We start from the raw sequence: 27449 nt of genomic DNA, 5'->3' as shown, positions 1-27449 counted from the left end.
TTATCAGCCCTTTGAATAGTTATGGTTTTATACACTGGTTTAGTACTTCTCGGTTCTTTAGAAAACCAAACTCAGTAAAAAAAAAAAAAGCTAAGCTTTCACATACAATGTTGATCTTTTTTGCACGTGTTACACTTTCAGATACATCCCACAAATGTGCCAGTAAAATTTTTAATAAAGACATAAATGCCTTGATCTTCTGCGCTCGAAATTTTTCTAAATTTGTACTCAAAGACTTGATTTTTAAATGAGAGTCAAACGCTCTGTGATTTAAGAAATTCATTGTACATTTTCGCATGTAGTTCATCTTACATAAAAGGAAATTTACTTTGAAAATAACGCTTTTCAAATAACCATTCGCAACATTTTCCCGTGACCTGTTAGAAATAGGTTTGTTTCAGCAGTTGTCAGAGAGCGCCAGATAACAGGCGTCACCGCGCTTGCGCAGCTACTAGGATACTGGAAGCGCGTATGTTCGTAGGTGTAAGACATTAAAAGATCTTACATTATGTCATAAAAGAAACAATTCATCAGAGGATACTTCAAGAGCATCAGAATTCTGTGCACCATACTAAAACGTGTAATTCGGCTTAAAGTGCACATTCGTATGTGCAGATTCAGATGTAAATTTTCTTGGAGTACCAGTACTGTATTATCTAATGTTTGGTTCTTCATTATGGCATAGTGTCACACGTGCTAGAAGATGAAAACATGCACTTTTGAAATGCACCAAACAGTTGAAACTAGCCAATAGTGTGGAATGAAACACTTCGTTTCAAATAAATTGACTGCCTCATCGAAAAAGATTAATAAAAGCCAAATTTCTTTAGCAAATTGACAAAATAACTTCATTGTTCTGCAAGGTGATTAATACTTGGTTGCCAGAAAGGTGAAAATAAAATAAAATAAAATCTGAAACTAATAACATATTTTCGCCTTTCGTACTCATGTCAGTGTATTTTAATACACTTGATAGCTCCCGGCCACAGAAATCCATTTTGTTTTCACTTGACGTGACAGCAATAAATGAAGAGGAAACAGCAAAACCACTAAACGTAAATGTCGGTCACGTGGAGATTATCCACTTTCCAACCCTAACTCAGACTGCTCTGTGCATCAGAAGAAAAAAAAACAAACCTCTCAATCAATATTGGATGGGATAATTTGTAACCGGGAGAACAAGAACTCTTCAGAAAATTTGCATCCTTTATTGCCTATAGCTAATAACTTGCTTTTTTGTGTGACATAAAATTAAATATAAGATAAATGAAACCAGTAGAAGAGACAAGCAAGACAGTACACATTTCTTCAGTCCATAAGTCCTAGCATTTTTTCTATCCAACCTTGTTACAGCTTTACATGGCGTGTTTTCCTTTCTGGGAAAGGATCTATTACCTCATCAAAGGTCGTCACGTTTTGCCACATGAAAAAAAGAAATGTTTAATACTGAAAAAGCTGTTAATACAATACAAACAGTACCCAAGACTTGTGTGGTTTCTCAATCTGATTACGTGTATTTTGTCACTGTCTGCTAGATAAAATGAAATAGGCCTGTCTAATATTGCAGCTTCTGTAAAACACACCAAATAAACAAGACTATTTTGGCACAAATGGTCATTTTTATAACACGAGAAAATATAATTCAGAAAGTACCAATATTAAATGCCTATTAGGCCTACTACAAGCAAAAAGTTTTATGTTCCGAAATAATTTCACATTTCATTCATACACTTCAGCTTCTCAAGCATGAGATTGAAAAGTAGTAGTATGAAATTTTCATATAAATTTGGAATCGTGTTATTCTTCCATAATTTGTGTGAAGTCCCCGTTTCTTCTCCTTCCTCATTCTACCAAACAATTGCATCATCACTAATTCTGTAACTTATTCTCCGGTTAACTTCGCTAGCCCTTCCACAATCAACAGTTTAATTATCCCATGTTTATTCTCTGGTTAGGCATTATTACGTGTTCATAAAACGCGTTTTCCGCGCTACTCAGGTGGCTGCTACCGGGGACAGTACAACTGGTCCTTACTAGTGTAGCGGTCTGGCCAAAAATTTTCTATCAAAATTTAATTTTCTTGGATACACCAAGAAGAAAATACGTAATCTTTCTTCCCTATGATTCCACTCTGGTAGTCTGAATCTATGGATTTCACTAGTAATTATAACAACGCTGATAATTCGCAAACACAGTCAACCACATAAACAAACAGCGATTGCCATTCACCCGTTCAGCTTTATTCCGCTCAGCTCGTATAGCCCCGTCCCCTTCTGTCTAAGGAAAGTTTATTTATAGATGCGACGGGATTCCACTGGCAGATACATGACATACACTACACACGCATTCAAAATTCAACTTATGATTCATTCAGAAATAAACTTAGAATATGTTCTAAAATGTTCAAAAACCAACAGGGATGCATTTCAAAATCATATGAATAATCAACAGACCAACATGCGCTGGATACTAGGCACTTTGTGAAACAAGGTTTTTTTTCCTGAAGAATATGAATTTGGTGGCCCCATTCCATTCTGCTGAAATTGCCGCCCGGGGTAGATACCCCAGTTTGTCCCACTGAATGTGACAACGTGCACGCGCCAGTAAATTTTCTTCCGGGTAGCATTTTGCTGCAGCAGCAGCTGCTGCTGCTTATAAAGCTAACAGTCACACTTCTGTAGCCAGAAGTGGGAGAAGGTACTACACATGCGCGACTCAACTGCGCTTGAGCATGAGCCCGCCCTGCTCAAACGAATCTAAAGTAAACAGTTGTGATGTCACACTCATTGGAGACGCAGGCAATTTGTTGTTATGAAGCACTGAACAGTCTTCCCAAGGCCTTTAGTTGTTGTATATAGCGCATTTCCTTTGCAACTTAAGTTTTATTTTATTTCATTTATTTATTTTTTTCCCTCTCGTTCATGTTTTATTGTTGCAGTATTATTCTGCAGTAGTGGGATACATAATATCCTTTGTTAGAATATTGTTTCTTACCAGTGAAAATTACAAAAATTTAACTGAAAGCTAAAACAAAAACAAAAAAATTCCCAGAATTCCAAAAAACTCCCGGTTTTATCCTGGATGAAAAAATTCCCGGGTTTCTCCCGGGTCGTAGACACCCTGTAGTAGTATATGACCAAGACTTTGGAACATTTCATTGAACCAAAATTCTTTTGATCTTAACCTACACGAACATCTGTCTTGTTTTCTGTGTGAACACCACACTATACACATCCTTTATGTCTATGGAAACCTATCAGCATCTGAATGATTCATTTTTAATCTGCCCAGGTGCTACGTTCTGCAAATAATGATTACTTTGAATACTAACAGCCAGTCACAATAATACAACTTTAGACCACATGAAGCTACTTGATAGTGCCGTTTTCATGTATAAAATTCATCCTGTCTCCAAAAGCTTAAAGTTAACATCAATGCAAGAAAAAATTCCTGAAGAATTTGACTATCAGTATGATCTTAAAGAGAAGGATGAATTATATAATTAGTTCAATAAAAATAAATTATGAGGAAGGAAATTTGGGAACTAAATGCCTTCTAAGCAAACAGTGGACAGTTTTCAAGATGAAACTTCAGAGCTTATGATAATCTTTCAGATAAATGTTTCCCAAAGAGTTTATAAAATACAACCAATAGAATTTTTAAATATAACTTAAGGGGAGATTCTGGTTCAGAGGCACGAAAAATCTTTTTACAATCTTTTTCAGATAGGGTTGCTTTTATTAAAAGGGAGGTTGTACCACATTATTATACATACAATGGTATATGTTTTTTTTTCCCATAACAAATTAAAAACGGCAGCTGCAGCCCTTGTCAAAGTACGCGTCTCGCAGTGCATCCTGGTTTGCATGAAGTGTTGTACAGACTCGTGGCTATTTCTGAAACCCATAAAAATAGAAAATTCTTAAATCAAAATGAATTTGGAGGTACATCATGATGGGATTTTGAAAAAGACCTTAGAGAAACAAAAGGCAGCTGTTTGAGAAACATGTCAATTTCTTGGCATGTTTTCCTAAGTCCAAATGTTTAGAAAAAAATATTTAAAATTCAAACACAAAAAAGCTCTCCCTATCACCCCCTAAATTTAATTACCTTTCAATTAAAAAATGAAATTAATCAGTTAATCTGTTGAGGTCCTGGGTGCTTCATCAGCTGAAAAAATGTGGTTTCAACAAACGTGTATTTTCACTTTGGAATAACAAAAAACATTGTTGTTTCAAAACCTATGGTTAATCTGCGATACTAGGACCATAGAGGTGTCCTTGTTCTTTCTCAAACGTACTCTGGTTCTGAATCTAGTGGTGTCCTTTTTTTGCAATTTGGGCTGTTTTAATGAACTGAGACATTTCTTGCACCATGGCAGGCATGCATTTCCTCTCAGATAATTCCACAAACTTTTTGCCCCACAATGAAGATGCTTCAGTACCACTCTCCAATGCATACATTGCATATTGACAACAGTGCACATTTTATGCAAATCCTCACTGGACAGAAATTTGTATACTGGTTGAATCTTTTCTTGAACTAATTCATCAGGCACTTACAGCTGCCTATACTTCTATCAGCACACAGTTCCATTTGACATGATGTTACTTCTAAAATATTTTCACAACCAAAAAATCCTTTTGTAGACATAATATGTAAACTGCAGGGGATGAAAATTACACAAAAAATCCATTTTTTTTATCCGCCTTGACCAGAACCTCCCCTTAATAATAATTCTGCATAGTTGTAAGGGCACACACACACACATATATATATATATAGGTGAGGCAGGGTAACAGCCGATACTGAAAATTTAATAATGACAGAATGGCACTCAGAAATAGTGCTGAATACTTACCTTGTTGTTCTTTGCTGTCAGCAAGAGAAACCCTCAAAACATATGAATGTTTATGTGCTGAAAGATGCCCTTGCTTCTCAGACCTAAACTGACGTAAGGAGAGTGCTTTGGATCTAGGACTCCAGAAAGATATTTCTAGTTGCAAATGTAAGAAACAATGACACAGACTGCCTAGTGTAAATGCAATACACAATTAATGATCTGGATGAATTTCTTATTCTTTACATGTACTACTACGTAAATACTCCACAAGCACATGCATGACAGACATTATTAAACTAAGATTACACAATACTTTTTCCTTTTTTATGCATGATAACATGCAAGGGGCATCTGCAGTATCATACAAAATGAAGTGTTTATGTGGAAAAGCTTTTCTACATTCCAGAAACCAATCAAATAGACACAGAAAAATTTGTAACTTGGAGGTGGAGGCAGACACAGACAAAAAATAACATGTGCAAGTACATAGTCATGCACCTACAGTAAACCCTTCTTTTATTCTATTTAAGGGACTATAAAAATTGATACAAATAATGGGAAAATGTAATTGGTTTTTAAACATATAATTAATAAAACTGCAATTAGCCATTTTATTAATTGTTGTGCCCTTTAATTTGAAACCTCTGGGCTTAAAACGGTTTGACACCTAATACCACATTGATTGTTGTTATTTCTTTATCAAAAAATCCATAGCTATCATTTGTTTCAACTTCTGGTAAAAATTTTTTCAATAAAGTTTTCTATTTCATAAACAGATATGGAAGTTTTGATTCCTACACTTGTATCACGAATGTATTTGTTTACTGTATTTACATCTGCAATGTGAGGCACAACACTTATCTTCAAATCATTCTCACTATTTTCACTTTTTGTATTGTCAGCTTTTCCCCCAATATGGGACTCTGCCATATCTTACACAGACTCCCTTTCAAGTGTAACAATATTGTTTATCAAGTGCAACAAATCTTGCAACAGGTGCTCGAACTGCAACTTTTCCTACACTGAAGTGAGGAGACTTTTACAGTCATCATTGTTACTGTCCAGGTCCCCTTCCTTCACTTGGAAGAGTCTGACTTTTAGGAAAAAATGAAATGTCGTGCGGCTAGGGCCTCCCGTCGGGTAGACCGTTTGCCTGGTGCAGGTCTTTTGAGTTGACGCCACTTCGGCGACCTGCGCGTCGATGGGGATGAAATGATGATGATTAGGACAATACAACACCCAGTCCCTGAGCGGAGAAAATCTCCGATCCAGCCGGGAATCGAACCCGGGCCCTTTGCATTGACATTCCGTCACGCAGACCACTCAGCTACCGGGGGCGGACGACTTTTAGGAAGCAGAGTGGGATATAATACTTCTTATGCTCTATCTATGCCTTAGTTACACAATAAAAATAGGAAACATGAAGGGACTGATAAAAAATGCCTAAAACATTGAGAAAATGTCAATTCTGGAAGTATGATAGTGGGTGTATACTGATGCAGCAGGTATGGAGTGAAAAAAATGCCTTACATGACAAAGGACTAAGTACCAGGGTATGTTGACACATGGGCTGTTCCATCATACAATATCCATCTGTCTACTGACACTACAGGTACTTCATGTAGTTATCCCTCATTCTTACACATACTTCAACCAACTTTCTCAAAGAATCATGACCACCTCTGATACATTCTTGTCAGATCATATGACATTTCCAATTATCTCTGCCCCATGGTTTCCGATCCCTAGAATATTCCAACAATAAAGCCTAATCCATGCACCAACCAACTGCCACTTACCCTGGCACCATCACTGGTAAGCCTTGTAACGAAAGTGGCAAAATAACATGTGAAACCACACAGTTTACCAACTATAATGTGCTCACTACATGGCTTTTTATACTGAATGACCACCACTAAATTAGCTGAGCGCACAAACGGACACACACGATCTGTATGCCTTGGGGCCATCCAGTATCCATCTGCTGAGTATGCTCTACAGTGTGACTGAAGGGACCCCTACACCAAACCTGCAGGAAAGCAGCGGTACAGTGCATCTTTGTTTTAATGTGAGTGATTTTTATCTTTGTATTTATGTTCATAGAAATTTCTTGCTAAATTGTTTTTATGGTAATAAACTGTGACTGACTAAATGTGCTGGTTCAAGTGCAGACTGTTGTTTCCTTAGTGTCATTTCTCATTTGCCATTCACTGGTGGCAATTTCTACTGACAAAATCTGTGCATTGGGAAGTTTGTGAACTATAACTGGATAATGCACTTCTACCCTCTTGCCACTTGCAGGAGATAAGAGTATCTGCCACATCACAAATTGTATGTCATATGATCACATACTGCAGATCAAACCTTGCAGAGAAGTCAATTATAATGGCCTGCTGCACTTTCTTTTATTGTTGACGAGACGTTCTGGAATGTTTCCCGATATTCAGATCGAGCAATCTCTGTTTTCTTAACCTTAATCAAGGTCACATGTTAGAGACTGTTTGAGGAATGGAAAAGATACTCACATGTTACGTTTTGGATGCTGGCAGTCAGTCCACCTTCATCTTTGTCATTAGATGAATTTAAATCTTCATCAACATTCACGTTTTGGAGACTTCTGTTTCTCAGCCTAAGAAGCACATGGAATACTGTATATGTCATGCTCACTACATCCGAGCATTTACATTATTTCTTGAAACATTCTTCTGTGTCCCGAGATATCACAATGACTCAACACACCAAAAACTTAGAGCTGGCATACTCCACTAAAGGAAAATCTGGTCTTTCTAAAGAGTTCCTTATTGGAGCATATCATTAGTGAGAAAGAGTGGGTGACAGATCACCAAAACATATTTCTCAGTCTGTTGCACACTAAGCTCATCCCGATTACCAGGGGAAGTCACACAAGACCTTCAGCAGAGTACACCACCACTAATCTCATGAGCTTTTGAAGAACCAAAATGACAACAATGTAGCTTCTGGGACTTTAGGAAGCAAATTGAATCAGTAAAGGTCCAAGAAAGAGCAATGAGTGGCTAAAAATACGCAATATTTGAACAGTTTCTTGTCTGAAGACCACTGGTGAGTAGTTTGCCTCCTACAAAAATACACTGGTGCTATACAATCAATAACTTTCATGATACTGAGAGGTGTTTCAATGCCTCAGGAAGAAGACTACTAAGAAATGAGAGCTGACTGACATATTTGTCATAACATAATGTTGCAGTATATTAAAGAAGAGCATGTAGAGTTTACTACCAATATGAAGCCATGGACTTGTTTCTTGTTTCATCTGCCTCATCATATAATCGAGAAAGAAATAGAGAGAGAGAGAGAGAGAGAGAGAGAGAGAGAGAGAGAGAGAGAGAGAGAGGGGGGGGGGGCAATATCACTAAATGAGAAACAGTATTTGATTGTTCATCCCATGAAAAGGGTGTCTCCACTGTCAATGAAACTTTGTAAATCATGCCTAACATACTACTTGAGGTGACTGAAGTGCTTTAGAAGATTCCTTTTCTGACACATTGTAATCATTGTATCACTCATGTCTTTCTGCAGCTCACTATAAACTCTAGCAGCAGAGATTTTACTCAATTCTCCTGGAACACGTTAGATGCCAATAAGGTTGAGGAAGAAATTAAGGCTCGCCAAAGAGCAGTTTGCTGACTAAAACATATGTTAGGCTTGCATGTAACCAGTTTTACTTTCAACCACCTTCCAAGAACTAACAACCATTTATCACCAGTTCCCTACCGCTGCAGGATTACTGCATGAAAACACATATATGGATGGCTTAACTATAGGAACTGAAACGGAAGACAGCCTGATATCACTGTATGATGAGATGTCTTTGCTAATGGAGCAAATAACAACTGCCAGAGACTATCCGCAATCTGCAAGGCAGAAGGACGAGATCTCCAAGCAAATGTCACGGTAGACGAGGATAGGCTTTCAGTAAATCAGCTAGAAGTCACTGAACAAGTTTTGAAAATCATAGCACCTAGAAGAAATTTATTACGAGTTACTGCAGGTGATTACAGCCCTCTGAAATTAATGAGACTAACATCCCCCATCAAGACATTTGGCTGCTCAGAATAGGTTGGTATGAAGATCTGCCACACAATCTACTGTCAGATGGTGACAACACTTTCTCAGTTATTTAGTATAATTGATTAAAGATGGGTCCAAACAACAGGGAAAGAGCACTCCTATGTTCACACTTTGTCACATTGGAGTGAACATATGGTGCTGGCTTATACATAGCTTCGGATAAGTGTCCCCAACTAACGTGTAGTATGAGCTGATTAGCATCTGTTGAGATGGTAACATTCCCATGACTTGAGATCTGCTAACAGCACTGACTTGTACGAGAATGCTATGCCACTACTGCAAGTCCTCTGACCACAGTAGAGCAGCAGTATGGACTGAATCTATCAACACTTTAATCAAAGGTCTACCACTACCCTGCACACTGAAGGTAAAGTGTGTCAACCCATATTTGATGATGGTTTTCTGCATTTGGGAACTCACTTTCAATACATCTATTGTGTCATCAAAGCAATCCTATGTTGCTGTCTTCCCCAAACAATTGCACACAGCACTGCCTGCCAGCAGACAGAAGTGCCATTGGTTGTTGATTAAGTGAAGCCTCACAATCTGTTGGAAGTTTCTGGAATAGATTTTGTTGGACCCATGTAACCACAAATAAATAGAGTTACAAAAGAGGGTTATGGTATCTTTACCAGCTGAGCTGTAGCTACATCTGTCCATCTGAAACTATACCTCAACCCAACAATGGACAGATTTTCATTAGTTCTTCAAATATTTATCAGATGGCATGGCATTTACAGTGATAAAGCCTACACGTTTCACACAGCTAACTGAGAGATACCAGAGCACTGGATAGTTTACAGCACAACTTGCGGCTTGATGGGGAGGATGGTGGGAATGTATCATAAGCACCATTAAATTATGCCTTCACAAAGAGCTTGGGCACTACAGCATGAATGAGGAAGGCCTGCAAACTATACCTGTAAATACACAAGCTCTCCACAATTTAAGAGCCTCCACACAAACAGAGAACAAACTTGTAGAAGTACAATATCTTCAGTGGTCTGCACACCTGACGTAATGGACTACCATGGCTTTCACGTCCTAGGCTATGGCCAAGTAGTCACCTCCTACCAAATGCATCTACACCCTTGCTGGAAGCAAGAAGGCAAATCCTGCTTTTGTTATTCAGGCTACATAACTACCACAAATGCCAATACATTCAGCTCCTAGTCATCCCAGATGGAAAAGTTACTAGGGCTATCCAGCTGGTTGCACCACTGGAGTTCAACCAGGATAAAGAGGAAGTAGAAGAGCAGCGGCTGGAAGGAAAAACTCCTTCTGAATTAATTTCCTTGTGAAGTGGAGAATATACGTGGTAGTCCATAACAATTTACAGTAGGATCTGGTCTCTTTTTGTGTCTTGTGGAAGTTGTGTAGCCTGAATAATGAAAGCATGATTTACCTCCTTGCAAAAGCCAAGGCCTAGGTGCAGTTTGTGTGAAATAGCTACTTGGCCAGAGCTTAGGATACTGTAAAAGCCACAGTTGTCCATTACACCAGGTGTGCAGACCACTGACGATCTCACCCTCTGACAAAAGTACATCCTTTCACAGCACCTGTGGTTGAATATCAGGGTAAAATAATCATGAACAAATTGAGATGGAATACTCCAAACCGACATACTAGTCACCTGGATGTAAAGGACGTTACCAGGCCTGTCCAGCCGAACATGCCACTGGAGTTCAACCAGGATAAGGTGGAAGTAGAAGAGCAGTGGCACTCTACATACTTGCTTTAATATGAATGATTTTTATCGTTGTATTTATGTTTGCAGAATATCTTCTGTTGAGCTCCTGTTATGGGATTAGCCAAACACTCTGGTTCAAGTGTGTGTCTTTTACATCCTACAATTCAAAAGTCACTGATGACAACACAGGTGATCTATATTCTCCTGCCCAGTACTAGCTTCCCTGAACATAGGAGATGGGAACTTCATCTCCACCATATTATCACATTCAGCCACCCTCCTGGACCTAACTTCCTTCCACAATTGTCCCCCCCCCCCCCCCCCCAATTTAATTATTTTTTGTTTACATTGGTAGTTTAGCCTTATTTACTCAGTTTCGCTCTATTTCTCTCTTTTTTCCTATTTTCCTTCTGCTTCTTTTAACTCCCTTTTCCATCCAGCTTCCTTTATAGATATTTCGCCACCTCCTTTTCTGCATTCCTCTTGATCTTAATTTCAGTATTAATGCAATTTCTCCATTTCTCAATTTTCTTCCTTTTAATCCATTAATCCATCTTTACTTCTCACTCTGTTCTTCAGTCATCTCTGGGCTACAACTGCCACTGTGCTTTCCAATATTCTACCTTTGACTTCCTATTCTCTATGACACTGTCTCCTTTGCCTTCATCTCCACTCTCATCTTCACAATGGATGTTTCCTCCCTCTAGAGGGAACTAATTGTTCCAAAATCTAGGTGCAGTTTTTTTTCCTTTTTTTTTTATGTGCAATGGCAGTGATGGAATTTTGCCTCATGAAAATACTGAACAAGCCTCATGAAAGTACTGAACAATCATTCTGTCTCTCTAACATTTTTAATGTATATAGCTGTGTGTGTGTGTGTGTGTGTGGGGAGGGGGGGGGGGGGGGGGGGCGTGTGTGTGTGTGCACTTCTTTTTTAAGAAAGGAAGAAAGGGAACCAAACATGGAAAAAACTAACTGCAGCAATCATCATGGATCATGTTGGAAGACTGCTTAACTATCTTGAGTGTCTCTTGTACTGTAGTGACCTTGATAGACAGTGTGGAGACAAGTCAAATGCAGACATTAAAATAATAATTCATCTGTGACATCAAGATATACACAGAATTTTCTTTGTATTTTATGTTCTTTGGTACTCGTGTGTGGTCCACGTTTTGTTGTGTGGACGAAGTAAAGTACTGTGTGCAAAGAATATTTATACAAATAAAGTGTTAATCACTTATAAGCCACATACATATTTGAAGTAGAATCAATTCCCACAGTCATGACCCTATACTGAACGGTTGGCAAACTGATTTTCTGTGTACGCGCAGGGAACAATGGGCCTACTCACTAACATGGGCTGAAAGAGTAGCACCAGAGTTTACCGAGAGCTAGCAATGGTATGCCATCACCATCAGCTACACTGAACAACACCAACAACAACAACAACAATCATACAGGCAATGGCAACAGGACAATAACATCATAAATCTGTCTTTTTGGCCCACAAAGTCTCAGCTATGGCTAATGGCCATCTTTCATTTGTGTGGACTGGTGTCAGACAAGTACTGTATTTTACGGATTACAAGATGAACTTAACTTTTAAGCAATTATAAAAAAATAACATTTTTATTATTAGTTTGTAAAGCCAGATTTTAAAAAATTCTTAGTTTATAAAACTGCATTGACCTTTAAAATCCCTGAAAATCACCATCTGAACTTTCTTCTTCTTCTTCTTCTTCTTCTTCTTCTCCCTCCTCCTCTTTGTCATCACCATTATTCTCTTCATATACAAGATGGTCTTTATTACCATCGAGGGCATTACTTTTGTCACACTTCTTGAAAGATTTAACAATAATGTCTTCTCTCAGTCTAGACCATGACTGTTTTAACCACTGACACATTTGTTCGATCACAGATTGTTTTAAAGCTCCCTTCGGTGTAAATTCATGTCAGGTTTCATCCATCATCCATTTGTTCCATTCCTCTTTCATATACACTTCAAATGGTTTATTTATCGAGACGTCAAAAGGTTGCAATTGTGAAATAAGTCCTCCCGGAATAACAGCAATGTCTGTGTTTCCCTGTCTCAATTTCTCTTTCACAAAATTTTTCAGATGACTACTAAACTGATCTAGCACAAGAAAAGAACTCTTCTTCAATAAAACACCTTTCCTTCTATCCCACACTCTGTTAATCCGAAATTTCATACTAGGCTCATCCATCCAACCCTTGTCATGTACATGAAAAACAACACTTGGCGGTATTTCAGAAGGCTTCAGCATTGTTTTGCGCATGAAAATGATCACTGGATTATGTTTAGTACCATCAGCACAACATGACAGGACAAAAGTGTTGAGCATTTTTCTTGTCCACTTGTTTTTACAGTTACAGATTTACACCTTTCATGGCAACAGTTCTATTACTTGGGACTTCAAACGTCACAGGAGTTTCATCCATATTCACTATTTGGGCTTAGCTCCACACTGCTTTTCTTTTGATGTTGAATAATAAAGTGATGGAAAGGAAATATTTTCTCTTAAAGCTCTGGTGGCATTTTCCAAAATATTTTGGTTTTAGTTCGTATGCAAAGTCCATGACGCTTAATAAACCTGTAGCACCAGCCAACTCCACCCTTCTGTTAAGTTCCAATGTAGCACTAGCTTATGAGCATGTATTTGAATCATTTCTTTGTATTAATTCCAATGCCATTTTCATGGTGTCCTTGAATCCATTTTAATACATCATCTTATAGTTTTGGTCATTTTGAATTCAGACCTCTATTTGCACATTTAGTCCCCCTCATTTTTTTCAGTTCTTGTTTAGTAGTCTGCCAACCAAAAATGGTTTTTTCTGTTGGTGTAGGGCTAAAATGCTGCTCAGTTGCTCTGTTTCCATGTTCTTCTGCATGCGGTATTACTTTCAATTTACAGCCCACATCATATGAATACTTTTTATTTATTTCTATTGCAAAACTAGCTACTAAAAGAATATTACACTGTCGCCAATAACACAAATCACTTTCAATTCAAGTTCCTTTGCAATGTAGACTGCAGTGACGCATCGCAGGCCAGACAGTGTTCTGGGTTTGTGATGGCGGGGCAGGAGTGAGACAGTGTTAGCAAGCTTATGAATCCTTGCAGCTTGTGTTCGTTGCATCGATGCATGCTGCTGCTCATTGAATCCAATGTTGCCAGATAGAGATAGGCTTCTGCTACACGCCCTTTTTTAAGACTGTTGGGAATTCTAAATCAAACAGAGGACATTTTTATATTAATTTTGAGTATAAGATGCACCTGGATTTTGGAGGCAATTTTTCGGAGAAAAAAGTGCGTCTTATACTATGTAAATTGTGGTAACAATTCACATTGGTTATAGCACAGCTGGATGGATATACTTCGTATTACCACCTGAGTCACGGATACATGGAAAATCAGCAAAAGTGTTGCTTGTTCCAGTGGTTCCCCTTCACAAGTACTTCATTCACAGTATATGCTGGGGCAGGGACGGGGAACGGGGGCACGAGAGGGGCAGGGGGGGGGGGGGGGGGCAGGGGAAGGGGGAGAGGTAATGATCTCCTGTCTGAGCAATGTCTGAAGGGTTTTTGGCAATGTAGATTGCTGTGAAATAGGACTATTCGATTTGGCAAGCGAGGTGGATGCTATCATAACTGACAATAATTTGTGGGCAGCAAAAAAAAAGAGGTTCAAATGGCTCTGAGCACTACGGGACTTAACATCTGTGGTCATCAGTCCCCTAGAACTTAGATCTACTTAAACCTAACTAACCTAAGGACATCACACACATCCATGCCTGAGGCAGGATTCGAACCTGCGACCGTAGCAGTCACGCGGTTCCAGACTGAAGCGCCTAGAACCGCACGGCCACACCGGCCGGCTTGTGGACGGCATTTGAAGACGTTATAGTGGGAGGTTCCGAATCATGCATTCAGACTTTTGCAGCGGCAGGGAGCACAGACTCGCACACTGCTTCACCACAAACGCAAGCACCACAGACAGAGCCATCTAGTCAACTAATTAGCTAGGCTGAATGCTTGATTACAGAGACAGGAAGGTAACAACGTTTTTGGATCCCAAACAGTATCTGACAAAATTTGAAATGGTGATGGTAGCATAGATGCTTCTGTGAAGCAGCAAGACACAGCAAGAGCCCACGTCTCTACCCAAACTCAAATGACGAGTGCCAGTATGCACACCCACCCATCCCGAACATTTAACACACCTCAAGTGCACAGAAAGAAATGGAGTCAGTAGTTACAGGCTCAAATACACTATTTGTAAAGGAAAGGAAGTTCAGTGACCTATTCTTAATCAACACTGGATTCTAGATAAGTGTATATCCAAAGTGGCTGAATGATCCCCACTCATCTACAACAGTTCCATTTCTCACAGCTGCTAACAATTCGGCAATTGAGACATTCAGGAAGAAGAGGTTGACTTTAGATTTGGATGATGGATTTTGCCGTACTTGAACACTCATTATTGTGGGTGTGAGTGGTCCGGTTTTGAGGGTCCAAGTTTCTCTGTAATTTTTCCGTGATGCCAGACCTGTCAAACTGTTGCTTGATCAAAGCACCTCTATCATCTAAGGCCTCGTGCTGCACGGTGCTGCTGATCTGGCCTCACACAATGGTTTTAGCACTGTCTACGTCTTCCGCACCTGGTATAATATACTAGATGTCGCGACTGCCTAAATGCAGAACACACACGTGTATTATGGGAGAAGATCTCGCATTCTACATCACATGAACTTGTGGAGTTAAAAAGACATGCAAGGTGTGGCATTTGAGATGATGATTACTGACTAACATGTGACAAGATATCACAGTGAGGGGACATCACCTCTGCAGGTGGTAAAAAAGAAGACTGGCTCATGGAGAATGCATTGTGATTATGGGGGCTTAAATGCTCGCACTATTCTGGACAGATATCCGGTTCCCAGTGCTGCAGAGTTTAACAGCAGTGTGATGAACACTTGTTTTTTTTTTTTTTTTTTTTTTCAGTGTAGTAGATTGTACGAAGGCTTTCTCACAAATCCCCATGGCTAGGCAGAAAACTCTAGTGAGTAACCCCTTCAGGCTCTGCGAACACAACATAATGCCTTTTGACTATGAAATTCTCCCAGACTTGGTAGCATTTCATGCATGAAGTACTACAAGAGTTTTCATTCACATTCTGTATGGCTGGAGCACAGTCACAGTCAATCTGAAAGAAAAAAAAATTTCTTTGACAAGGAGGAGGTACAGTTTCTAGACTATGCAGTCTCTTGCACAGGCAGTTCACTTCTTCCAGAGAAATGTCTCAACCTCTTAACATTTAATGGCTCTAGAAGACTACTCAAAAAGTTAAACTATTACAGGTGACACTCAATTTATCTGAAGTACAAGAACCAATAAATAAACTACTTACATGCAAAAAAACATTTGGCAGCAAAAATATTCCTTGGACTCGTGAAGCTCAAAATGCATTTCAAGACCTAATAACTGCATTAACTAATGATATCATGTTGACATACCCTGTTTCTGGCACCCCCATTTCTTTGAGTGTTGATACAAGCTCAACTGCTGTGGGCACTATATTTCAAAAGTACGTCTCTGCAGATTGGCACCTTCTGGCTTTCTTTTCAAAGAGCCTGTCTAATCAGCAACAGTGGAACGCATTTGACAGGGAGCTTCTTGCAATATATGTGACTGTAAAGCATTTCCGGCCATGGCTACAGGGAGAAGTCATTAAAATTTTTACTGATGATGAGCCACTAACGTCCAGATACCAGCATATGATGGAACTTAATTCATCATGAAAGTGTAGACACGCTGGGTTCATTGCTCAGTTCTCAAAGGACATCCAGCACATTGTGGATCAATATAATACTGTGGCTGACTGCTTGTCTTGAAAGTGCGAGGCTATCACTGATACTGACAGATTAGCAGAACCAGAGAAAGATGTTTTCCGTCTACACTGTCATGCGAATCCTACATTGATGGGCTTACGTCTTGAGCACGTGCCAATACATGGTACCAATCAACAGATATGGTGCAACACTCCAAGGTACAAGAATTGCCTCTTCATTCCTGCGAGATGGTGATGCCCTGTCTTCAATGCATATCACAATGTTCCACTATCTGGCATCAACGCTTCTGCAAAAATGTTGGTGGACAAAGGGGTTTGGCCAGGAGCAAAAAGACTGCTGGCACTGGCACAGTGTTGCAGGAAATGACAAAATTGCAAGGTTTCCAGAAATGCTTGAGCCTCTTCTCCCCCCCCCCCCCCCCCCCAATGGATTTTGTCTTTTGGTGACTATTGTAGATGGATTCACTAGGTAGCCTGAGGCCACGGCGGTAGCTGATGTTTCTGCAATCTCTGTCACCCAGGCCCAACTAAATTGCTTGTTTGCGAGATTCAGCACTCCACAAGTTATCATCATGGGGAGGGGTAGGCAATTTGAGTGCCTATTGTTCGAAGAGATTATGAGAATGTGCAGGTGAAACATATTTCAGTGATGAGCTACCATTCTGCCAGTAACCCGATAATAGAGCTTATTTACTGCACACTGAAAGCAACCTTGGACTGCTGTACAGATGCACGGTCGGTTGGACATACTACCTTTAGTACTGTTCGGGCTATGCACTGTGCTGAAAGTGGACTTGGGTTGCTAATTTGTTGACGGATGCCCGGTCGGGAACATTACCTTTCGTACTGTTAGGGCTACACACTGTCCTGAAAGAGGACTTGGGTTGCTAAGCTGCTGAACTGGTCTATGATCAGCAATTAAGGGTTCCATGTGAATTTTTCTCACCCACACCTAAGCCTTGGCTACCAGTAAGAGGGTCCAATACATTTTTGTGCAATTGCACTCGGTCATGCATCACCTCTTTCCAAAGAATCCATTTCGACATAGTGATAAACCCATTTTCTTTCACAAAGACTTATTCAGATGGTGTTTTGTGTGGCTGAGAGATGACACTATTAAACCACTACTCTTTCCAGGCCCCTTTACAGTCATAGACCATAGTAATGAAACAAATGTGACTGACTTCCCTGGGAAATGGTATTCTGTATCTGCCAGCATCTCAAGCCTTCTTACACAGAAGACAATCTCTCTACGGCTTTGAGTGACCCAATCAGACCTCTACCTCAGCCACAAAAATGCAGTCTGACGCGCAGGTAACTAGCAGATACCTGCTAGTTAGATTAGCTCCTGTGTTTTCTAATTCTGTTCAGGTTTGCACTGGCCAGATTTGTGATTTGATGCAAGACCTTCCGAGCCACAGCTCTCCAAAAAGGGAGGTGCTGATGTGGAGATCTCAACAGACAAGGAATCAACAGAAGTCAAATGCAAACATTAAGACAAAAATTCATCTGTGATATCAAGATATATACAGAACTGCCTTTGTATGTTATGTTCTTTGGTACTTGTGTGTGGTTCACATTTTGCTGTGCACTTGGTACAACTGAATCATGTCCTTCATCAGGGTTTTGATTATCTATTATCATGCCCTGAAATGAGGAACATTCTATACTTCCAACCCCTCCCAAAGTGGTGTTCTCCAGCCCACCCAGCCCCTACAACATCCTAGTTCATCCCTATGCCACACCCACTTCCACCCTGCCACAGCGATCGTACCACCGTGGAAGACCCAGATGCAAGACCTGCCCAGTCCACCCACCCAGCACCATCTATTCAAGTCCTGTCACAGGCTTATCATGCCCCATCAGAGGCTGGGCCACCTGTGAAAGCATCCATGTTATATACCAGCTCTGCTGCAGCCACGACATAGAGCTTTACATTGATATGACAACGAAACAGCTTTCAACTAGAATGAATGGCCACTGCCAAACTGTTGCCAAAAACATGGTGGACCACTCAGTGGCACAACATGCAGCAGCGTACAATAAGCGAGATTTCAATGGCTGCTTCACAACCCGTACCATCTGGATCCTCCCCACTACCACATCTTTCACTTCCATAATCTTCCTGGCCTAAACCTAAGGTCACTCACTGCCCCCCCCCCCCTCCCACAAAACCCAATAGTGTGTGTGTGTGTGTGTGTGTGTGTGTGTGTACACACCATCCCCTGCCCCAGTAACCCTGTCAAATTTGCATCCTACATCAACTACTTGTGTGCTGTTATCTCATGCCCTAGCCTATGAAATTGCATGGTCAGTTTGTTTGCCACCTGGCCCTTTACCTGCCCCCCCCCCCCCTCCCCCAAGCTAGCCCACACCACACTCAGCTCCTCACTCTCCCATGAGCTGCTAGATGCTTTATGCTTTCCCCTAACCACCTCCCTCCCTCATGCTCTCTCCATCCCTCACTTCATTGCTCCATACACCCTCACCTCACCACAGTACAGTACAGTACAGAACACTCACTGCAGGCCAATAAAGAGCTGGCAGTCAACTGAGCACAATGTAGGGAGGCAAGTGTGTGTGTGTGTGTGTGTGTGTGTGTGTGTGTGTGTGTGTGTGTGTGTGTGGGGGGGGGCGCGCGCATGCATGCGTGTTTTTCCCACAGCTAGAAAAAGAAAGTGCATTCCGAAAGCTAGCCAAGCTCCGTACCTTTTGTTTGTGTGCCTATTAACGATGCAGCACCCTACCTTTTGGTGCGCCATCATCTTTATTCCTAAATAATTCATAAAACCAGAAGTTTCTGTACATTATTTAATTTTACTCTGTATTTCATAACCAATAAATCATGGTTGCGGATTACACCCGCCCTTGGAAATGTTTTGCAGTTTAAAATTTGTTTTTAAAACTCTGCCTTACCATCATATAATCTACTTGAAATCTTCTAGTGTTTCCAGGTCTCTGCCACATGTGCAGCTTCCTTTCACGATCCTTAATATAGTATTAGCAATGATTAAACTATGCTATTCACAAAATTCTATCAAATGACTTCTCTTTGATTCCTTTCCCCCCTGTACATGTTCTACTATTTTTCATTCTCTTCCTTTTGTTACTGTCTAATTTCAGTCAACTGTCACCAGTTTTTGTCTTCTTTAACAATATGAATAACTGTGACTATGAAGGCTTTCCCGGCGTAATAATTGATAACATTCTTCTCAGGTGTGCAGCCGGATCATAACGTCATCTTGACACAATATTTCAACGGTCCACCTGGCCACCATCTTCAGGTGAGAGTGCTTGTATACCACTATGATAGGTGTTGACTTCCTGTCTCTCTTGCCTAGGATAATGCATTTACTAGTAGCATAGTAGCTTACCCTCACCCCTGTTCATGATTAGACCTAATCTTGCATTATCTGTATTTTGTTTAGGTAACTGTGCACTACCCTGACTGTCCGCAGTTTGTGGTCTACTGGCTAGTGTTGCTGCCTCTGGAATAAGGGGTCCCGGGTTCAATTCCCAGCCGGGTTGAGGATTTTCTCCACCCAGGAACCGGGTGCTTGTGTGGTCCTCATCATATCATCATCATTCAAGACGTGGCAAGACTGGAAATGGAAAGATTGGGAACTTGTATGGGCGCTGATGACCACAATGTTGAGTGCCCACAAACCAACATCATTGTCACTACTCTGACTTAAAAGTTCTGTCTCACCACTTGACTAAATCCTATTACATCTAACTTCAACCCATTGATTTTCCTTTTTAAATTCTCTAACCTACCTACTTGATTAAGGGATCCAACATTCCAAACACCGAAATGCAACAAAATGAATAACGCCATCTCTAACCCATCAACCTAAGGGACCCAACATTCTACACTATCTGTAGAACACAAGGTTGGTTTTTCTCGATGACACCCTCCTGAGGAGTCTGCACTCAGAGGTTCAAATTTTACCTTCTTAATATATTACCCAAGAGGATGGCTTCATCACTAAACCATAGCAGAGCTGCATGTCCTCATGAAACACAAGTGATGTAGTTTCCCCTTGCTTTCAGTTGTTTACATGGCGAGATCAGTCAATTATCCAGACAGTTGCTCCAGAAGCTACTGAAAAAAGGCTTTAGTAACAACGTTAGTCCGACCTCTCTACAGACATCTCTGATGCTGTGACACCTGCAGCACTGCTATCTGTATCACTGAGGAACACAAAATATCCCACTGCATCATGGTTCACACTTTGTGGCTGGCATATTGCCCACCAGATGCCAAATATTTCTTGTCAGATGTTTCATCACGATTTATGTTGGTGAGGTAATACTATTACTGTTAGCCTTAGTTGACAGGTCTCTGAGTATCTTTGGGTCAATGTACTTAAAACTTATGGGGAATCACTCTTGAAGTGTCAAAAACTGTTCTAATTTCCTGAGTAACCATTGTATTTTCCTGGTGATCTTGTCTGCTGAATGAAGATATCCTTGCATTTGTTTTTCATTTCTATAATGACTCACTATTTTATTTCAGCTACTTGTGTGTGTGTAAGTGTGTGTGTGTGTGTGTGTGTGTGTGTGTGTGTGTTTATTGTTAGTCTGTCTTCACCTTAGTCAGCAGCTGATGTCCTAGCAGAGCTTAACAGACTGAATGTTGGCTTCCTTTAGCATGCATTTAGGTGTCAACAGCACAAGAACCATGGAAAAAATGTTGTTGATAAGAACAACAACAACAATAAATTTAAATGAAACACATTCATACAGTGAAAGTAGTTTGAATGCTAGTTTGGCAGTCGTGACCTTCAGAAGGTAAGTACAAGAAACGATTGGCAGCCTGGCAATATGAAATACAATGATGGCTACAAACTTCCATCATCTCGGCTGCCAGTAGTAGCAAGACTATGGACATACTGCACTTATGTATTTGTAGAAATAATGAATACCAACAGGCATACTTTTTATAAAATATATTAATTACACAACTAGTTTCAACAGTGCATTAGTGTATCTTCAGATCCCTGTGCAAACTGAATGGCGATATCCTACCATCGGTACATTGTTACCATGTATATTCACAGGTGTCAGATTTTTTCTTACGCTGTGTGTGCATCCAGCAATCTAACAACAACCGTCCATGACTGAACATGGTTTGGATTCAATTTTAAACTAGAGGTACCCTTTCCACAGTATGATTACTGAGATAGGTTACAGACATGCGTGTCACCGAAACAGCACCCTACTGAAAGACTTGCAACAGGTCATTGAGCTACACAAAATTATTATTAGACTGTAAATGTGGCAGTGCTTCATCAAGCACAGTAATAAACACTTCCAAGCTACGCACAGAAGGCACTAAGCCATTGTAACAGCCACTGATCATTGCAAAAACAATAATACACCACAAAAAACAAATACCTTTTAGTTTGCCAAGGTCAAACAATTAAATTCCAATATAAATGAAGGTCAATCACGAACCTCAGCTCTCCTCTTCCTACAAACATTCAATCATGCAACAAAGTTAACTACGTTCTTGCTAACAAGGAACCCCCTTGAGTGCGATGTCGCAAGTCCAGTCTTTAGTAAGGCTCATTTGAAAGTGTTGTGTTGACAATTATGACATAAAAAATATTAGCTGCTAATGACTCACCAAAGTGCATGAGGCGGGCAACACAAAATAAGTGTCTGGGAAGTGAAGAGGTCAACCTCCTAAAGTACATATTACACCTCTGACACTCAAGAAACGTTAAAAAAATGCCCATTAACTTGCACCATAAACACCAAATCAAAAATAGCATGCCACAGTGATCACAAAGGTTCACACCATCAAGATTGAAAGTGAACTCCATAGGAGTTACGTACCATGCAGGATGTTCATCTAGGTATACATTCTTAAAGAATGCATATTGTGTCATGGAAGTTATCACAAAACTAGCTATCCTTTATGGTGCAGCTGCAGATAGTGTGATAACATGTTTTATAGGCAAGGAAAAAACAAACATCCAGAGGTTGAATTTGCCCATGGTTCCTGGTGGTATGAACTCCCCGTTCCACACTTTTCAGGAGGAATAGTTTGTTCTGAAGGAGTCAATTTCTATACGCAAACCAGGAATCAAGCAAAAGCAAGCTATTTTGACCAGCTATTGGCCAAAAGCAGTGCTCATATCATAGTGTAGTTCTCTTATGCCCATTTTCCCACTCTTGTTCATTTTGATGTAAATATTCCATACTGCCCTTGTAAGATCATGCATATGAGAAAGAATTGTAGAAAGCAGAACACCTCTAACTTCTCACAGTACAATAAATAACTTTCCAGCCAATTTACCATCGAGATTAACAATAGCATAATCACATATGAACATGTTAAGGCATCAATGTTAGTTGATCTTGATACAACTCTCTTGGTACTCCTAATTTCCAGGGCTCCTTTCATACTCACTTCCTCCTCAAATCCTTAGTCGGAATTGGAAACACATTCCATACTGAATGATGGGGTATCTCACCTACAAGTTTTCGGGCCAATTCTGCAATTTGCTGCGCATTGTCAAGCTGACACTTCGTTAGAAATTTTTTTATCTTATGTCTTCCAATTCTGCAGCACTGTTTGAAGTTTAGCAACTATCCACTACTTCCCTTGAAATCACTGAAATCTACGTCAAGTGTTATTTTATGTGCATAATGTAATAGGTCACTGTCATACGCATCCTGTAAACTGTGTCAAGCATCCCTGAAATGCATAAACACCAGTTACTGTAACAAGTGTGCCTTGTCCTCTCTTGCACAGCCAAAGATTTTTTTATACACTACATGGTCACATTGCCACAGGCACGAAATCCATTCATCATTTTTTTTCTTACTATGCTGCAGATGATCTTTCATGTACGTAATTATGTTTAGTATCTGCTCCTTGAACAACAATTGTCCGTTACTATATTTCACTGGAGATGAGATTTTCTCTCCGACAAGGATGATGAACTACATAGCTTGACATCTGTTTCAATACGACTTTCACTTGTTAAGCATGTATCGTCATCATTGTACTCCTCACGTACATTCTCCACACAGTCAAGTACATATGACGCCACACATTTGACTCATCTGGCATAAATGCTAAGATTTCATCTGCCACTTCTTTCTCACTATGCAATATTCCTTGAGTTCCTTCCTGATCAAATGTCAATCAGGCAACAGTTGGTGCAGACATAATACAATGTTTGCTTTGCTTATCATTGCCATTGCTCTGCTTTGTAACTGTATGACAAGCACTGTAGCGCTGTTGAAGAGTTACTTAACCAATAAGCAGTTCAACTACGCTCCATAGACTCATGCTGTGCTCACCGTTGGATACCTCCAGTCCCACCCCACAGCAATTAGTAACTAGTCTTGTGGCAACATGGTAAACAATATGTGGGGTGTCAAATAACACAAAAATCATTGGTCTTTTATGGCCTCTCACTCAAGGGATTCCTTGTAGGATATTATAGCGGCAGAAAATAAGTTAGTATATTATGACTTGGGTAGTACTGAAAAAGTGGTATTACATACCTTGACAAAGATCACTTGCAACTGAGGGCAAAAATCAGACTACGCACATATGCAGATCGTCCATGGCAGAGTTGCATGCTAGTGGATGGGACTGACAAGAGAAGTGGGTAAAACAGTATCAGGCATGCAGACATTCATGCACAACATTACATCCCAAGCTGCAGTACTTTTGGTTTGCAGCTTGGAACTGAGAACCATGAAGTTCGAGCAAACTACGAATGAGAACAGGAAATTTGCTGGCAGTCGTGGTGGAATTTAATCACAGTTGGTATTGGAATGAAAACTGACTAACATGGCAGAACTATTACAATAATGCAGTTGATGATCAAGTGAAATAGTATTTTTGTATTTTACACCTCCTCTTAGATTAAGCAGTATGCCACTATAAGTTTCACAGATATGTCTTCATACATATAAACTGCAGTCTCTCAAAGTGTTGATGATATGAGCATGAGTTTAAAGTAATGTTTTCTGGCTGGACCAAGAAACATTGTATTTGCTTCAGACAAAGCTACAACAATGGATTGGGACAAAAATCCAGTTAGTGAATTTGCAAGGAGGGAGGGGAGAGGGGCACCAACATGGGGTATCATGTACTGACATGCAAGTGCATTCTTTCTCCACTCCAATTCTTATTGGCTGGCTCTGAGCACTATGCGACTTAACTTCTGAGGTCATCAGTCGCCTAGAACTAATTAAACCTAACTAACCTAAGGACAACACACACATCCATGCCCGAGGCAGGATTCGAACCTGCGACCGTAGCAGTCCCGCGGTTCCGGACTGAGCGCCTAGTCCAGTTCTTATTGTTTATAGATACTGATGTTATTGCAACTGTTAGCAATAAACTTAAGTTCACTGTGGGGAAACTATCAAAAGACAGGCCCTAAGATTTTGATTCTGGGATGTGTATTTTCATACACAATGAGTGAGTGAACAACTCTCGGGCTCTTTATTCACAGCAATACTTCTACTCCCCTAAACAATATGATTATTGGAGCATGGAATTCTTTGTTAACAAATAATAAACAAACACCATTCACAATTTTTTTTGTAAAGTTTTTAGTGTTAGCATTCACACACACTTTGGTTATCCATCACCACCACACACTATCATGAAAGGATACTGGTAGTAATTTTCAGCTGACCCGTTGTTATTCTTTCTGGAAGATTATTTGTTTTGACAATGTCTTCAGTTACTCGCATCACTTCACGTCTTTGCTCCATAGTGGGTGTACTGTAAAAAGAAGAAGAAGAAGAAGTTAGCAGCAGCATATTTCTGGTTACATTTAGGAAAACTTATCTGACAAACCTCTTTGAGCGCCATTTTATCCTGAATTTGTGGATGCGATTGCCATTACATAACAAGTAAGTTCCCGACACACGCAAGTCCTTCCGAATCATCTTAGAGTTCTTAAGAATCTGATATTATTTTCTGAATGCTTTTATACATAAATTCCAGAAGTTCAAGTGGTGGTCTCGTATTCTGAAACAAAACGCACTTAATGCAACAAACATTTGCAGAGATATACTACTGGTTCTTAATACAAAGGTAGCAACTAAATATTAAAGTAATTTAGGAGTTACGGTAATAATTCACTGAATAGTAGTGGAACTGAGAGCTGCCAAAGGCGCGCGTGTTCACTCGTGCATGCACACACGCATGCCCCCCTCCCCCTCTCTTCACTAAACACACTGTTTTTGAATTAAATGACTGGTTCCCCCCCTTCCCTCTCAGGCCATTATCCAATGGTATCTACGAAAGTATGGAACTATAAAGTACAACAGAATTAGTGAAAGACAAGACTAGCAATAGGTGTAACACACAAGTACTGCGAAACAAATCTGACGGCATGTATTATAAAAACAAAAACGATAAATGTTATGTGAACTCATCTACCATTAAAAACATATATACATCACATAAACTAAATAATGTTCAAAAATAACTTGTCAATAAACATTAAAACATTATATAAACTTGTTTACAATCCAAGAAATCAAAATATGCTAACATTATTTTACATGTTAGCCATCCTGAGAGGACACAGAATGACTAATGAGATGTGCTAACAGGTGGCACAGGGGAGAGGCAAGTTACAGGGAGCGGCTGTAGACGGCACGTAGGTAAACGTGGAGAGGCAAGTGATAAAAATACTGTAAAACTAAAATAAAGTCTGGAACAATACATATTTAAAAGGCTGACATATGAAATAATAATAATAATAATAATAATAATAATAATGCCACAAATATAGAATACATCACATACATTCAGCAACTGAAAGATTCACATTAAGCAGAAAGGAAGGAGGAAGGGGATTTATCGACATAAAAAACCTACATTATGGACAGGTAGACAATTTAAGAAAATTCTTTATAGAACGAGCAGAAACTAGCAAAATACACAAAGCAATCACTCATATAAATACATCGGCTACACCACTGCAATTTCATAACCACTTCTACAACCCTTTAGATCACATAACATCAACAGATACGAAGAAAGTAAATTGGAAAAAGAAAACACTACATGGCAAGCACCCGAATCATCTAACACAGCCACACATCGATCAAGACGCATCCAACACATGGCTAAGAAAAGGCAATATATACAGTGAGATGGAAGGATTCATGATTGCAATACAGGATCAAACAATAAACACCAGATATTACAGCAAGCATATTATTAAAGATCCCAATACCACAACAGATAAATGGAGACTTTGCGAACAACAAATAGAAACAGTAGATCACATCACAAGTGGATGTACAATACTAGCAAATACAGAATACCCCAGAAGACATGACAATGTAGCAAAAATAATACATCAACAGCTTGCCTTACAACATAAACTTATAAAACAACATGTTCCCACATATAAGTATGCACCACAAAATGTACTGGAGAACGATGAAAACAAATAATACTGGAACAGAACCACTATAACAGATAAAACACCACCACATAACAAACCTGACATCATACTCACCAATAAAAAGAAGAAATTAACACAACTAATCGAAATATCCATACCCAATACAACAAATATACAAAAGAAAACAGGAGAAAAAATTGAAAAATACATCCAACTGGCTGAGGAAGTCAAGAACATGTGGCATCAGGATAAAGTTGACATTATACCAATTATACTATCAACTACAGGAGTCATACCACACAATATCCACCAGTACATCAATGCAATACAGCTACATCCAAACTTATATATACAACTACAGAAATCTGTAATTATTCATACATGTTCAATTACCCAAAAGTTCCTAAATGCAATATAACACATACCATACAGTTAAAAGGAAGTGACGCTTGATCAAGGTCCGCGTCACTTTCCATTTTTAACCAGACTTATCGTCTGAGAAAGTAAAGAAAGAATGAATAATAACAATA

At 39.7% G+C, this 27449-nt stretch overlaps 1 protein-coding gene across 2 annotated transcripts in view; it reads right to left on the bottom strand.

Moving 5' to 3' along the window:
• LOC126481081 (uncharacterized) overlaps positions 1-27449 on the bottom strand; it is a 167388-nt gene that overhangs the window by 124820 nt on the left and 15119 nt on the right. For both annotated transcript variants that reach the window (XM_050104572.1, XM_050104571.1), the window contains exons 2-4: positions 25353-25526; positions 25168-25277; positions 4862-4996 (exon numbers count right to left, since the gene is read on the bottom strand). In XM_050104572.1, the coding sequence (XP_049960529.1) occupies positions 4862-4996; positions 25168-25277; positions 25353-25444 (337 nt within the window). In that variant the 5' untranslated portion in view covers positions 25445-25526. The remainder of the gene's footprint in view (positions 1-4861; positions 4997-25167; positions 25278-25352; positions 25527-27449) is intronic.

The sequence above is a fragment of the Schistocerca serialis genome, chromosome 5, assembly GCF_023864345.2.
Source record: "Schistocerca serialis cubense isolate TAMUIC-IGC-003099 chromosome 5, iqSchSeri2.2, whole genome shotgun sequence".
Lineage (NCBI taxonomy): Eukaryota > Metazoa > Arthropoda > Insecta > Orthoptera > Acrididae > Schistocerca > Schistocerca serialis.
The sequence above is the reverse complement of the archived record's forward strand: the minus strand, read 5'-3'. Positions and strand labels throughout refer to the sequence as shown.